The following is a 16,224-nucleotide window of genomic DNA, read 5'->3' on the forward strand; positions in this document are numbered from 1 at the left end:
ATCTCAGTTGGTGAGAAGGATAGATGTTTTAACAGGTAAGCAGACATGTAGATTCTCTTTAGTTTTTCTGTTTTTAGGGGAAATATGCTTTGCTATCTGAGTTTCAAGATGCCACAGTTCCATGCTGACTTCAGCCAAAAAATTTTGGCCATGAGATCATAACATCAATCTTCCTACCTCTGTTTTCTTGACAGGTTTCAGGAGAAGGGGAATCTGGAAGTTCTGCTTTTTACCATCCAGTCCCGGATGAGAGCCAACAATCAGAAAGTGTACACACCCCATGATGGGAAACTAGTGTCTGACATCAACAGGGTACAGCAGCATTTTCCATTATGCATTGACAGTGGATTGACTGAATTCCTGATAAGGACATAGTGAAGGGTCATTGGACCAGATTAAACCAAGCCACTTTCTTTGGTGTTATTAATCCACATGTTGACTAGTTGGGAGAGTTATCTGAATCCGATTCTAGGAAGTCGGACTCTACTCCCCCACCCTCCTTCAATCCCCCTGTTCAGATGTCTTGAGTCTCTGAGTCTTTTTTTTTTTTTTTTTTTTTTTTTTTTGAGAAAGGGTCTCACTCTGTCACCCATGTGGCAGTACAGTAGCACAATCACAGCTCACTTCAGCCTCGTCCTCCTAGGCTCAAGTGATCCTCCTACCTCAGCCTCAGTAGCTGGGACCACAGGTGTGCACCATCACACCTGGCTAATTTTTATATATTTTTTTCTTTTGTTTTTGAGACGGAGCCTCACTCTGTTGCCCAGGCTAGAGTGCAGTGGCGTGACCTCAGCTCACCTCAACCTCTTTCTCCCGAGTTCAGACCATCTCCTGCCTCAGCCTCCCGAGTAGCTGAAATTACAGGCATGCAACCACCATGCCTGGCTAATTTTTCTTGTATTTTTAGTAGAAATGGAGTTTTACCATGTTGGCCAGGCTGGTCTTGAACTCTTGACCTTGTGACCTGCCTACCTCAGCTTCCCAAAGTGCGGGGATTATAGGTGTGAGCCACCGTGCCAGCAATTTTTACATTTTTTATAGAGACAGAGCCTGGCGATGTTGCCTAGGCTGATTTTGAACTGGGCTCAAACAGTTCTCCCACCTTGGCCTCCCTAAGTGCTGAGATTACACATGTGAGCCTCTACACACCTACCCTCTGAGTTCATTTTTTTTTCTTGAGCCAGTTTTGAAGACTATCCTCTGTAGAACCTTGAGTTTGTTTTTGAAGATGGCATATTAACTACTTATAACCAAAGGGAAATGCCTATGACATTTCAGAGGCTTGGAGGCGTAACACCACCTGGCAGCTCATATTGAAAGGAGGTAACCATTAGTCATTAAGAACTTACTAAGCATCAGCGAGGTGAAAAACATTATTTTAGGCCAAGTGTCTGAGGCAGATTTAGGACAAGAGGGAAATGAGATGCATGAGCAGTGCTCTCTGAATCTTTGATGGGTCCAGAGATGAAAGTCAAAAGGCTTTTATAGATCTTTAATCTGTCACTCCATCACCCAAGGGCATCAGGCTCTACCTCAATTCCAGAAATCACTTGCTATTGAGTGAAAGGGGTGGAGCCCCCAAACTGAGGTGTTTCTCCTGTGCCCCAAGAATTCTCATTCCACCCTTTGTGCAGGCCTGGGAAAGCCTGGAGGAAGCAGAGTATCGGCGGGAGCTGGCCCTGAGAAATGAGCTCATTCGGCAGGAGAAGCTAGAGCAACTGGCCCGGCGCTTTGACCGGAAGGCCGCAATGAGAGAGACGTGGCTCAATGAAAACCAGCGTCTCGTGGCCCAGGTAATGAGGGACACACTTGGGGTGACAGGAGAGGGACCCTTCTTCAGAGCCCCCAGCTCCTGGCTAGGCTGGAGTCCCAGCTGGCTTCTCACAGCCTCTCCTCGTGCCTTGCAGCCCAGCTTCCCATGATCCGGTAGATCAAGATTTGCATCTGGGGAGGAGCTCTCCAGGATTTATGAAATCTCATTTTTAGGAAAGAGCCTTGGAGTCTAGAACTGGCCCCTGAAGTTGTCTTCTGCGGGCTTGTAGCATCAACTACAGCTGGGGTTTGAGTTGATGTTAAATTGTGGTTCTCTAGGGGTGTGGTGAAATCACAGACTGCCCCTTGTCTATGTCAGGCATGCCTTTTGGACTCTGGCCCCTGGTGCTATGACATAATTCTAGCTAAGAATTGACCCCAGGGCTGATTCTTCATCAGAGCATCTGTTCCCTCCCACTTAAAGCTTGGAATCAAATTAGATTCTGTCCAGAAAGGGGGCAGCGAGTATTCTGAGAGCACTGGAGAGTGTATGAGCACCCCAGATAGCATGTGGATAAACCATCTGTTTGCTGGCATGTGGTGTCCGAGTGAGAAGCAACCCCTTCTTGCCTAGAATCCAACAGGTCCACTCAAAGCAGGGTGGAGAGTGCCAGCACACTACCAAGGGGCTCCATTGGCAACACACAGGCATCTCCTACGCGGGTGGCACAGGAGTAAAATCATGAACTTCTCTTGGAGCCTCTTGTGAAACACTGATTTTTGGAACTTGGGTCTGATAAGACAGTTTGCAAAAGGAAGGCAGAACCAGCTCCTTCTTGGGAATGCGCTTTCCCATCTAGTGCTGGTTCTGAAGGGACCTGGCCTTTCCCTGCATTTGGGGATGAGCCCCAGGGTGTCTGACTGAGCTGCCTGTTTTTCTCCCTGTGGGGCAGGATAACTTCGGCTATGACCTGGCTGCCGTGGAGGCTGCCAAGAAGAAGCATGAGGCCATCGAGACTGACACGGCTGCCTACGAGGAGCGGGTGAGGGCCCTGGAGGACCTGGCGCAGGAGCTGGAGAAGGAGAACTACCATGACCAGAAGCGCATCACGGCCCGCAAGGACAACATCCTTCGCCTGTGGAGTTACCTGCAGGAGCTGCTGAGGTCCCGGCGCCAGAGGCTTGAAACCACCCTGGTGCTACAGAAACTTTTCCAGGACATGCTGCACAGCATCAACTGGATGGACGAGATCAAGGTGGACCCTGGGGGCTGCCCTCCCCCCTGTCCTGCAGCACTTGCCTGGGGTCTCAGTGGCCCTGCAGTTAGCATAGGCTTCCTTAGACACCTCCCAGCCAGTCACATCTCTGAGTCAAAAAGAAGAAACTGAGGCAACAGAGTGTCTAGCTGCACCTGCCTCTCTGCCTCTTGGCCCACTCTGCTCCAGCATGTGATACCAACTCAGGTCCATGGTGTCCTGGTGACCGAGAAATCTGGGGTTTGTGGCAGTACCGGTGCCAGCCTGCAGGACCTTGAGGAGACGGACATTAATCAGGAAGCTGGAGAATCAGGCTCTCAGTAATTACAACTGGCCTCTGGTTAGAATCCAGACCTCCCAGCCTAGGGGCCACCTCTCCTCTGTCTGCCGCAGTGGGTTTCAGCTCAGGACACACATCAGACTGCCCCTGGAGCTTTGTAAAAATATACTTGCCCAGGCCCCAACCCTGAGACTGATGCAGTAGATGAGTGTGAGTCTTGAGTGTCTGTAAGATGTTCCATGGGTGATGCTGATGGGCACCCCTAGTAGGCACTCCCTCTCTGTGGCTTCTTCCATCCCCAGCAGCAGCCCTTCTCTGGCTGCATTCTGCTCACCCAGGCACACACTCTTTGCAGGGGTCTTTTCTCCTTGTATGTAAGTCTCTTCACTTCTCATTTCCTGTATGCTGTTCTCTTTCCCAGGCTCACCTCTTGTCTGCCGAGTTTGGGAAGCACCTGTTGGAGGTTGAAGACCTGCTACAGAAGCACAAGTTGATGGAAGCTGACATCGCCATCCAAGGGGAGAAAGTGAAGGCCATCACCTCAGCCACCCTGAAGTTCACTGAGGGGAACGGTGAGGCCAAGGCTGTCTCCCCGGTTGAGGTTTCTGATGCCAGAGCCTCATCCTCTGGCCTAGCACCCCAAGTTGAATAAATCTCCTGGAACCACCTGTAAAGTTCTGCTTCTTTCATCAAGTAATGGGCCAAGAAAGAAGCCCTGGAACCACCAACCAGACAGTCTCTGTCCTTCGTTCTCCTTGCTAGTTCAAGTTCTGGCTGAGACAATCTAGGTTTCCAGATTCTTGTTTTAACTAAGAGACATCACTGCCTCTTTCAAGAATCACCTTGAAATTTTTTTTTTTAATTATTTTAAAAATCATAATTTTATGTTTTACATTTCTATTAAAAACTAACCCCACTTTTTATTTTATCTTCCTTAACCCTGAAGTTCAGTAGGAAATAATTATAAAGAATCTGCCCTCTGAGCAACTGGAATCCCCCTGCCGCAAACCCCAAAGCCCCAGGGAGATGGCAGCTTCAAGGATGTGTGGTTCTAACCTGGCAGCTTATCTGAAGCGTGCCCATAAAGGAAGCCTGTCCCTCACTTTTTCCTCCTTTCCCCTATTCCTTCCAGGATACCAGCCTTGTGACCCCCAGGTCATCCACGACCGCATCAGCCACCTGGAGCAGTGCTTCGGGGAGCTGAGCAACATGGCAGCTGGGCGAAAGGCCCAGCTGGAACAGTCCAAGCGACTCTGGAAGTTCTTCTGGGAGATGGATGAGGCTGAGAGTTGGATCAAGGAGAAGGAGCAGATCTATTCCTCCCTCGACTATGGCAAAGACCTGACCAGCGTGCTCATCTTGCAGCGTAAGCACAAGGCCTTTGAGGATGAGCTCCGTGGGCTGGATGCCCACCTGGACCACATCTTCCAGGAGGCTCATGGCATGGTTGCGCGCAAGCAGTTTGGGCACCCACAGATCGAGGCCCGCATCAAGGAGGTGTCGGCCCAGTGGGACCAGCTGAAGGAGCTGGCTGCCTTCCGCAAGAAGAACCTCCAGGATGCTGAGAACTTTTTCCAGTTCCAGGGTGATGCGGATGACCTGAAGGCTTGGCTGCAAGACGCCCACCGGCTGCTGTCTGGTGAAGATGTGGGGCAGGACGAAGGGGCCACGCGGGCCCTGGGGAAAAAGCACAAGGATTTCCTGGAGGAGCTGGAGGAGAGCCGTGGGGTGATGGAGCACCTGGAGAAGCAGGCCCAGGGCTTCCCTGAAGAGTTTCGAGATTCCCCAGATGTGACAAATCGGCTGCAGGTTCTGCGGGAGCTCTACCAGCAGGTGGTGGCCCAGGCGGACCTGCGCCGACAGAGGCTGCAGGAAGCCCTGGACCTGTACACAGTGTTTGGGGAGACAGATGCCTGTGAGCTGTGGATGGGCGAGAAGGAGAAGTGGCTGGCCCAGATGGAAATGCCAGACACCCTGGAGGACCTGGAGGTCGTGCAGCACAGGTCAGAGTGAACTCATCTTTTCCTCACCTCCCTGTACCCAGGCCTGGGCACCGTCTCCCACCTCATTTGATAATAGTCTAGTCTCTGGCCTGGGCGCCATCTCCCACCTAGTTTAGTAATAGTCTCTGGCCTGGGCACTGTCTCCCACCTAGTTTGGTAATAGTCTCTGGATCAGCAAAGGTCTTTTCAAGAGACCCTGGGATACCCTTTGTTGCAAAGTCCTGGCATTGGGAGCTAGGAGTTCTATTCTGGCTCTGTGGCCTGGGGTGCTTCACCCACTGGGGCCTTCTGTTCCTCAAAGGGAATTTATCTAGTCCAGTTATTCAGTTACTTTTCAGCTATAGCAGTCTTTGCTCAAATCAATTGTGTATGGAACCCTCATGTCACACAGAGGAAAAATGGAGCTGCTCTTAGGAGTCCCTAAGCCAGAGGACTCGGAGGGGCCACAGAGGCAGTTTGCAAACCCCCAATCTGCAAGGCCACCCTCATCCCTGGTGTTCTGATTCCGTCAGCACCTGAGATGGTGAAGTATGCCCTAGTCTACAGCATCTCAGCAGCCGAAGCACAGAATTCAGGGAGTCGAGGAGAGACCACTCTCTGGAGCAGTGCCAGGGTGGTGCTGCACTGATGCTGGAGAGTCCTGGGCTCTTGCCCTAGAAGTACCGGCCATCAGAACCACAAATTCCCCCTGAACACCACCCCAGCAGCTTTTCCTTATCTTACCCAGGAATGGTGCACCTGGCTGCAAAGGGTATCTTTTGGGTTAAGATGTCAGAGCACTGGACTCAGAGTCCAAAGGCAACAGCCGGAAGAGTAGAGGCCTGGAAGGTGGCCCCTGTGAAAATGGACACCCCCCACACACATAGGCAGTAACCTCTCTTCAGCCCTCCCTCCTCTTCATATGTCTCTGTTGAGACAGAAGCCTGTGTAGTAAGTAACTGGCTCTCTCTGGGCCTGTTCCAGGCCATGCTAACCCATGAAATCAGACCCATGAACCAGGAAAGAGGGCCAGCATATCTATCTACTTCCTCCCGCCTCACCTGGGCAAATGGTTTAGACAGAGGAAGGGGAAAGCAAGAGCTACATGCTCTGGAGACTGGGTGCCACTGGCAAGGAAGTGTCTGCTGCTGCCTCACCTATCCACATTTTCCTCTGCCTGTATCAGGTTCGACATCCTGGACCAGGAGATGAAGACTTTGATGACTCAGATTGATGGTGTGAACCTCGCTGCCAACAGCCTGGTAGAGAGTGGCCACCCACGCAGTGGGGAAGTTAAGCGGTACCAGGACCATCTGAACACCAGGTGGGGTGTGAGTAGGGCATAGGGTGGGGGACATTGTCTGTTGACACCTGACACACTGTTAGGAGCCAGGCCCAAAATTTAGGCCACCTACTATGCACTAACACTTTTGTACCCTCAACATTCCTGGCTTTGTTTTTGTTTTTGTTTGTTTTTTTGAGACTTTAGAATCTCACTCTGTTGCCCAGGCTGGAGTGCAGTAGTGCAATCTCAGCTCACTGCAACTTCCACCTCTAGGGTTCAAGCTATTCTCATGCCTCAGCCTCCCAAGTAGCTAGGATTACAGGTGTGCACTACCGTGCCAGGCTAATTTTTGTATTTTTAGTAAAGAGAGTTTCACCATGTTGGCCAGGCTGGTCTCATTCCTGGCCTCAAGCGATCTGCCCACCTTGGCCTCCCAAAGTGCTGGGATTACAGGCATGAGCCACTGCATCTGGCTAACATTCCTGTCTTTCTCAGCCTTCCTAGTAGTACTGGAGCTGTAGCAGCAAGGGGCAATGATCGAGGTGGTGAGCAGCCCACCTCGATCAGGGAGGGAGAGAGATGTGTCCTCCAAGGCTCAAGTGCTGCACCTGGGGAGGGTGTGTGCGTGTGTGTGTGTGTGTGTGTATGTGTGTGTGTGTGACAGAGGGCACATCCCTAGTGTGCCCAAACTTAATCAGGCCATATACTTCTCATGCTGTATTTCCCCCGACATTCTTGGGCAGAGAAAATTGCTTTCTGAGAGCTCTTAAGTACTGTCCATAAAATAATGCTCTTGCCTGTGCTAAATGTAGTATCAATAACGAGGCTGGCTTGAATGAAGAGGAGAATTAACAGGGAGCCTTGAGCCAGCTTTGTGGCCAGAACAAAAAACAGGCCCTGAGGAGCCTTTAGAGATGGGTGCTTTCAGTGTGGGGTGTAATTGTTCACGAGTTCCTGGAGGATCTTTGAGGACACAGCAAACGCCTGCATTCCCTGTTTTTACCCTGGGCCCTGCACAGGCAATGCCACGTGTTCACCACCTCCCCATTACCCCAGCCCTTCCCCACACTTGCGTCTGAGCCTTGCCCTGCCTGAGGCAATCTGGAAGGTGGACTTAGGGAAGACTCTGTTGTAAAGAAAGGGGTCAGCACAGTGGAGACTCCACTGGGAGGAAGGGGGTAAGGGGAGGCAGTGGTGACCAGAATTCTTTAGAGCCACTAGAATGGGTTGATTGACTTAGCAGCCCAAGCTGGAGAGTGCAGTTCAGGAGATTCCTTTGTCAATCTGATGTTTTACAAAGAAGAGAATCCCTCTTCCTTCTTCTTTCACTGTAGACTATGAGTGTGTGTGTCTTGGTGGGTAGGAGGTGGTAGAGATTATGGCAATTGCTGCATAATTGAGGAAACTAGAGCAGGTCTAAACCAGAGAAACTTCCTGAGAGGAAGAACTCATCACCTCAACAATGAACTATAGTCTGAGAATGTTGATCTTTACAGACCCCTAAAACATACCCCATCCCCAGTGAAAAATATCAAGGTAATCCTCCCATCCTTAAGTGAGAAAAACCCTGAGGCACGAGATTAAATTAAATTTGGGAGTTGAAAGGGACCTGAGAAGTCACCGTCTAGCCAGCGATGGGGAGCTCACTCCGTCACCATGCAGCCTCTCATTTTGGAGCAACTTTTTTTGGTTAAAAAGTTAGCTCTTCCATTGAGTGGAGGTCTGCCTACTTGAAATGTGTACATATTAATTCTGGCCCTGCCCTTGAGAGATATCAGACTTATCCTGATTCCTCTTCTGCATATAGCTCTTCAATTATTTTTCAGAACAGTGGTCATTCTACTCCTCCACCCCCAGTGTCACCTCGTGCCTCTGTGGTTCTCTCTCCCAGGATGCCTTTTCCCTCCCTCTACATATTCCAAATCCTGTCTCTGCCATGGGCCAGTCCAGGTCACTTGCTTTCCAGTTTTCTGGATGAAAAGCCATCTTTTCCTCCTTTGTACTGGTTTTGAGCCTTACCTCTTACCTTATCTTCTAATTATTTTTGTCCCCAAGACTTTCCTTCTAGACTATGTAAGCAAATGAAGACCTATATCTATACATGTTGCCCAAGGGCTTTGCACACCAAACACATTTTTGAGGTTCCCCCTCTTTGGAATGACACTTTCCTAGCTATGCCCTTGGATTACCCTTTATTCAGGTCTCAGCTTGCATGTCAGCTTATTGGTGTGGCCCCCAGTCACCACTCCATTGAAAGCAGCACATCCTCCCTCTCACCGACCCTCTTGGCTTCTATATTGTTACCTTCCTTTATTTTTTCTTTGCACTTATCACCACTTGATGGATTATAGACTAGTTTATGTCTGTAACCACTTGAATGAAAGCAAGGACTTTGCATTGTTCTTTAGTAATTAATTTATTTATGTTTCATAGAGACAGAATCTCACTCTGTTGCCCAGGCTGGAGTGCAGTGGCACAATTCTGGCTCACTGTAGTCTCAGCCTCCCAGCTCCACTGATTCTTCCACCTCAGCCTCCTGAGTAGCTAATGCTACAGATGCACACTACCATACCCAGCTAATTTTTTTGGTTTTTGTAGAGATGAGGTCTCACTATGTTGCCCAGGCTGAACTCCTGGGCTCAAGTGATCCTCCGGCCTCAGCCTCCAAAAGTGCTATGATTTATAGGCGTGAGCCACCACGCTCAGCCTGCATTGTTCTTTGCCATATCTCTAGTGCCTAGGTCAGTGTCTGCCACAAGGCATGTGAGAATTGTTTGATAAATGCTTAGTAAACTGGGACAAAACTAAATTTTTTCTGCCAAGCTTATGTGTGAGTCATTCAAACACTTGATGAATGTGTGATCATCTTTTACCATATGCATTCCAATTGAAGAAAAACCTGGCCCAGGACCAAACCTGGACTCTTGATGTTGCCTGACTGATGCTAACTAGAGTGGCTCTATCAGCCTCCTCCATCTCAAAGACAGTGCAGTGGAGGGGCAAGTGTGGGCTTGGGAAGCAGACTAGAACCAAGCCCCAGTGCATCTTCGTGTGGCCTCCACCCAATGGTTGCAGTGAGGCCACTCCAGGAAAGGCCTAGAAAACCACTAAGGCCTCTTGCCTGGGGACACAGCCAGACCCTCTCCCAGGAACACCTCCCTGCTGATTCCAGGGGTTCCAAACAAACTTGGAGAACACTCCTTGATTTCCCAGCCTCAGAGCACCATCTGCGTGCTGCACAGGCAAAGAATTTGCAAGAAGACCCATTCCCAGAGCAAGGGGTCTTCATGGTGTAAGATGGGAGCCAAGAAATCTTCAGGTTCTCTCTCTCCTCTCTCGTATCCCTGGTCTCTCCCAGCCTGTCTCTTATATCTCTCTGCAGACCTTTCAAATCAGACTGGCTACTATTGTCACGCCTTGGGAATGCCAACAGCACACTCTGCCCAGTCCATCTGCCTAGTCCCTTAGCCTCCATTCTCTGGGAGCAGGGGACAAAGATGAATGAGAGACTTGGTCCCATCCTTTAACTGGTCACTCCAGTGGAGGCCCTGGGGGTATGTTCACTGACTGGGGCTTTGTGTCCAGTGATGGGTTGTGTGGAGGTCACATGAGCGACTGTCACTCTGTTGCTCATTCCAGCTCCCTTAGTCCTCCCCTCTGCCTGGTAGGTGCTGTGTACATGAAACTTTATGCTATGTTATTAGCTTATCTAAATTTTTCTCTAAATCATATACCCCATAGGCAAGGTCTGGATATGTCTCTATTCTCCTAAAGGCCAGCAAATGCCTTATACCCTTGTGAGTATTCGAGAAAGATAGGTTCAATTAGAGAATGAGCAGTCAGCTTGCATATTACAGTGATGCCGAATGAGTGAACCCAGGCCTGAGGGCAGTATCCCTGGTGGTCTGGCCCAGCTGATGGGCAGCTCTTTGAGAAAGGCTTATTGTATTCTATAGAATGATCCCCAGGCCTCCAGGCATCCGCCAGACCTTAGCACATTTCTGTGTTTCATAGCCACACTTCACTTGGAGGTTAAGATGATATCACTCATTTAAATTATCATCACAGCTTATTTCTCCTCATTCTCTTCTTCCCTCTCCTCTTATCCCTCTTCTTTTTCACCAGGAGTCTTTTCTGTTAGATCCAAGGTGATCTTTTTTAGGGCCTAGGATACTTTGAATGTGGCCTTGGGCATTTACATGGTTCCTCTAGGGCAGCTGGGGACCCTATGTCCTGAAGCGTTCTTGAAGTTAATGTGAGCCTTCTAATTATTTTGATATTTCATACACTCTGGGGAAATTGCATATATTTGCCTGAAATCCAACTACACGCATAGCCTTTGCTTTCATGTTTATTTACTTATGGTGGAATCATATCACTAATTGCCCTCTGCGGATCAAAAGATCTGATTGACAGTTACATATGTCCTGAGTAAAATTGGATAAGTGAATTTTGCTCACCCACACTTTGTTAGGTGGATAATTTTTTTCTTTTTATCATACAGAGTCGGTGGGGGGAGACTTGTGGGAAATGTGAGGAGGTGTCAGGCTCTCCTATGGGAAGTTAAGGGAGAAGGTGTCTATCTCCTCCGGGCTGTGTCCCCATCCGGCAGGTGGCAGGCATTCCAGACCCTGGTGTTGAAGCGGCGGGAGGCTGTGGACTCAGCCCTCCGAGTCCACAACTACTGCGTGGATTGTGAGGAGACCAGCAAGTGGATCACAGACAAGACAAAGGTAGTGGAGTCCACAAAAGACCTGGGGCGGGACCTGGCAGGTGTCATCGCCATCCAGCGGAAGTTGTCAGGGCTTGAGCGCGATGTGGCCGCCATCCAGGCCCGTGTGGATGCCTTGGAGCGTGAGTCCCAGCAGCTGATGGACTCGCACCCTGAGCAGAAGGAGGACATTGGCCAGCGGCAAAAACACTTGGAGGAGCTGTGGCAAGGCCTACAGCAAGCCCTGCAGGGCCAGGAGGCCTCGCTGGGGGAAGCCAGCCAGCTACAGGCCTTCCTGCAGGATCTGGATGACTTCGGGGCCTGGCTCTCCATTGCCCAGAAGGCTGTGGCCTCCGAGGACATGCCGGAATCCCTCCCAGAGGCTGAGCAGCTCCTGCAGCAGCATGCAGCTATCAAGGATGAGATTGACGGGCACCAAGAGAGCTACCAGCATGTTAAAGAGTCTGGGGAGAAAGTGATCCAAGGCCAAACGGACCCAGAGTATCTGCTTTTGGGCCAGCGGCTGGAGGGCCTGGATACGGGCTGGGATGCCCTGGACAGGATGTGGGAGAGCCGCAGCCACACCCTCGCTCAGTGCCTCGGCTTCCAGGAGTTCCAGAAAGATGCCAAGCAGGCTGAAGCCATCCTCAGCAACCAGGTAGAGAGGCATTCAGGGCTGGGACAGGCGGGTCTCTCAGGGCAATAGCACTCATGGTGAGTCCACAAATGTGCTATAAGGCTCAAGGCCCACATTACTCTTGTGTTGGCCTCTGTGTTCACTCATGGGGGACATCTTTGTTTCCCATTAGGTGCATTTTCCAGCCTGGCGTCCCAAACTATGCCTTATTCTTCGGTCTTCAGAGGCTAGAGACATGCATTTTGCCCTGGATGGTTAGCCTTCCCTGTGGCTTTAGGCACACTGTTTATTGGGTGCCCTGGGGTAGGGGTAGGGTCAAGGCCTGGGGAGTAGCACCTCTGCCTTGCGCTCCTCTAGGGGGCTCATTCATACCGTGGCCTGTGTGGCTGCACGTGGTGCTCCCGCTTGGCAGGTGTGCTCATCACCTCCCCCGTGTGCCTTCATGCCTTGTCTGGAAACTTGCTCCAACAGGAATACACTCTGGCTCATTTGGAGCCCCCAGACTCCCTGGAAGCTGCAGAGGCTGGGATACGGAAGTTTGAGGATTTCTTGGTGTCTATGGAGAACAACCGGGACAAGGTCTTGAGTCCTGTGGACTCTGGAAACAAGCTGGTAGCTGAGGGAAACCTGTACTCAGACAAGATCAAGGAGAAGGTGCAGCTGATTGAGGACAGGTACTCCCGGGCCCCAGGGCCACAAGGCCTCCAGAGCCACACAGGGGTAGTGGTGCCACACAAGGACCCCACACTCAGCACTATTGTGACTGTGTCTTTGGCTTCCTTTCCAGGCACAGGAAGAATGACGAGAAGGCCCAGGAGGCCACTGTCCTACTGAGAGACAATCTGGAGCTACAGAACTTCCTCCAGAACTGCCAGGAGGTGAGACTCCAGCAAGTAGTGGCTGCTTTCCTGGAGATTCCTTTCTAGAAGCAGAGTGCCCTCGAGGCAGGAAGTCCACAGGAATCCTTTCTAGCTCAGGAGCTGTGGGATTCCATGAGCAGGGATCTCTGGATACTTCATTGGGTCATCCTCTAGAATCTTCAGTTGCACTTTTTTTTTTTTTTTTTTCAAATCTGAAAAGTCATTTTTAATCTGTCAAGTCTAGGTCAGAGTTTCCTAAGAGCAGTCTAAGGACAGTCTATTTTAGAAACACCTAGGACCTAGTCTGAGCCAGCTTCAAAGATGTGTGACCTGTGTCACACCATGTGCTTAGCTTAGAAGGGCCCTGGGCTTGGTTTAATGCTCTACTCTTGCCATCTTGAAATTCTTCATGCTTTTGAACATTTTGTACTGGGCCCTGCAAATTATGGAGCCAGTCCTGGCCCTAGTTAAAGCAGATCCCTGGATCTCACTCAGGCCAGATGAATCAGAACTTTAAGGGGCAAAACAGAGAAAGAAGCATTTTAAACAAACCTACCAGTTGGAAAACTGCTGGCTCAGAAGGTCCTTGTTCAATCTGGGGCCAGCTATATAAGGAAGGTCTTTAATCTGCCTTCCCAGCTCCTTCCATTGACAGTACTTCCTACATGGAAAGGGGTTTTCCCTGACCTCTTTCTTGTCATACCCCTTTTCTCTCAGCCCAGACAACTTTGTTTTCATCAACCTCTATCCTTGGCTTCTTCCTCAAATAACATTTTTTCCTGTGTTTATCAAGGATCTCTTACCCTACTACCAAAAGATGGATTTATCCATCTATCCAGTAAACACTCGCTGGGTTCCTAGAATATGCTAGGCCCTGTCCTAGGTCCTTGAAATCTGGAGAGAAGAGTAAAGTATCCCTGGTCTCACACCACACACACTCTAGTGGGGAAGATGCACCTGTGTCCACATTTTAGCCTTGGCCTGTCATGGGTAAAGTTGCCTGTGCTGGTGCAGAGGGATCCAGAACTGCAGATGAGTTCTCTTCTGTACTTGTACTTCCTCCCTGTGGCCTTCTCCTTCTGCAGCCAGGGATGGGCGGCAAGTACTGTCCTGCCAAAGAAATACACTCAGGGACAGTGGGGCCCACTCTTTATGCACACAGCTCACTCTCTGGATCAACGACAAGCTGCTGACATCTCAAGATGTCTCCTATGATGAAGCACGAAACCTTCACAATAAATGGCTGAAGCACCAGGCCTTTGTGGCAGAGCTGGCTTCCTATGAAGGGTGGCTAGAGAACATCGATGCGGTAAGTAAAGTGAGTGGGTGGCAGGGGGGTGCTCTGCTCAGACAAGCTTGCCTGGATGGGGCTTCACCCAGGGTGTGGACACTGTCCTGAAGCTTGCTGACAGTACAAAACGTGACAGTGAACAACTTCTCTAAATAGTAGTTAAACCTTCAGGGCTCCTGATATAGTCGGTCTTAGTATGCCTGGTCAGAATCAGTGCCTCTTCTGGGTGACCTGAATCTGGAGACAGCCCAGGACACTGAGAACATCTAGTTAGAGCTTCAGTGTCCAGCACCAGGACAGCAGTTATTAATGTTTGCTTTCCATTGCCCTCACGAGGGCTCCAGCACTGTCCTGCACAGGGCTCGAGGAATAGGCAAGATGATCAGAGTGGTCCAGGGGAGCCATTAATCCTTGACATTTGGATGGGCAGAACCACTGGGGAGTGGTTGTTTCCACTCCTTGCAGATGGCAAACCAAGGGACCCCTCTGCAGTGTGTTTGTCCTGTGGACAAGTCAAAATGTGGCTGGAATTAGATCTGGCAATCACTACCTTTGCTCCTCTCTACCATGCTGTCCATGAAAAAGTAGCCCTCGGATCAGACTGACTTCTTAACTTCCCTGTGCCTCAGTTTCTTCCTCTATGAAATGTGAATAGTAATAGGACCTTTTCAGTGGAGTTGTGAGCACTAAATTCTTAAAGACAAAGGAAGCATTCAGCATAGAATTTGACAATTATGAGACACTCAATAAATATCAACTATTAGGCCAGGTGTGGTGGCTCACGCCTGTAATCCCAGCACTTTGGGAGGCTGAGGCAGGCAGATCACTTGAGGTCAGGAGTTTGAGACCAGCCTAGCCAACATGGCAAAATCCTGTCTCTACTAAAAATACAAAAATTAGCCGGGCGTGGTGGCATGCGCCTGTAATTCTAGCTACTCCGGAGACTGAGACACAAAAGGGCTTCAACTGGAGGACAGAGGTTGCAGTGAGCCAAGATTGCACCACTACACTCCAGCCTGGGCATCAGAGGGAGACTCCATCTCAAAAAAATAAAGAAATAACTATTATTAGTGATATAGATTCCTAAGCCCAATTCATATCACACTGTACCCACCCAAAAATGATACATCCATGCAGATGAAAGCCAGACAAGGCAACCTCAGTAACTGAAGGAGGTCAGTGAAGGTTAGCGCACAACCTTGGGAACTCACAGTACCTGGATGTGTCTGGAATATTGTTTTTCACACCCGCTGACCCCTGTCTGCAGCTTCTATGCTGCAGTCTCCCTGCGTCATTGCCCCCAGTGCTGCTTCCACTACCTTCCTCAACCATGTCCAACCCTTTGAATAGGAGGACTTCTTCCTTATCTGTGGTGGTACACATTATGAAAATTATGTATGCAGAGACTTTTTTTTTTTTTTTTTTTTTTTGCTCTTCAGCTACTGTGTTAATGCATTTTAGCATTTTATGTGCGTCCTAGACAATTCTTCCAATGTGGCCCAGGGAAGCCAAAATGTTGGACACCCATGCTAAGGCTGGGGATTCAGAGTCAATTTCAGTTGAGCCTCACTCACATTCTATGAAGATTCTTTGCCTTACTGACCACCTCTTGGGTAACCTCTTGCAACCATCAGGAGCAGGGCTACTCCAAGGCCCTATCAGCCCAGAGTGTGAGCTCTCCTCTTTCTTGCCCACAGGAAGGAAAGCAGCTGATGGAGGAGAAGCCCCAGTTTGCAGCCCTAGTGTCCCAGAGGCTGAAAGCCCTGCACTTGCTCTGGGATGAGCTGCAGGCCACCACAAAGGAGAAGACCCAGCGCCTCTCAGCTGCCAGGAGCTCCGACCTGCGTTTGCAAACCCATGCTGACCTCAACAAGTGGATCAGCACCATGGAGGACCAGCTTCGGTCAGACGACCCGGGCAAGGACCTGACCAGCGTCAATCGGATGTTGGCTAAGCTGAAGGCACGTGAGCGGGTTGTAGACCCAGAGTGTTAGGATAGAAGGGATCATGGAAGCCAACCTGAACTTTTTTTTTTTTTTTATTTTAGGTTTGGGGGTAAATGTGAATGTTTGTTACATAGATAAACACATGTCATGGGGATTTGTTGCACATGTTATTACATCACCCAGGTTTTAAGCTCAGTACCCAATAATTATCTTTTCTGCTCCTC

General features: G+C 49.9%; 1 protein-coding gene across 4 annotated transcripts in view; it reads left to right on the forward strand.

Moving 5' to 3' along the window:
* The window catches only part of SPTB (spectrin beta, erythrocytic), a 138,392-nt gene that overhangs the window by 85,940 nt on the left and 36,228 nt on the right, over nt 1–16,224 (forward strand). For all 4 annotated transcript variants that reach the window (XM_032245884.1, XM_032245880.1, XM_032245883.1 and 1 more), the window contains 11 exons: nt 195–312; nt 1,635–1,793; nt 2,706–3,008; nt 3,710–3,860; nt 4,421–5,291; nt 6,457–6,594; nt 11,168–11,924; nt 12,375–12,577; nt 12,691–12,781; nt 13,926–14,072; nt 15,752–16,015. In XM_032245884.1, coding sequence (XP_032101775.1) covers nt 195–312; nt 1,635–1,793; nt 2,706–3,008; nt 3,710–3,860; nt 4,421–5,291; nt 6,457–6,594; nt 11,168–11,924; nt 12,375–12,577; nt 12,691–12,781; nt 13,926–14,072; nt 15,752–16,015 — 3,202 coding nt within the window. The remainder of the gene's footprint in view (nt 1–194; nt 313–1,634; nt 1,794–2,705; nt 3,009–3,709; nt 3,861–4,420; nt 5,292–6,456; nt 6,595–11,167; nt 11,925–12,374; nt 12,578–12,690; nt 12,782–13,925; nt 14,073–15,751; nt 16,016–16,224) is intronic.

Source organism: Sapajus apella, unplaced genomic scaffold (assembly GCF_009761245.1).
Source record: "Sapajus apella isolate SASKATOON/1434 unplaced genomic scaffold, GSC_monkey_1.0 scaffold59, whole genome shotgun sequence".
In the NCBI taxonomy this organism is placed as follows: Eukaryota; Metazoa; Chordata; class Mammalia; order Primates; family Cebidae; genus Sapajus; species Sapajus apella.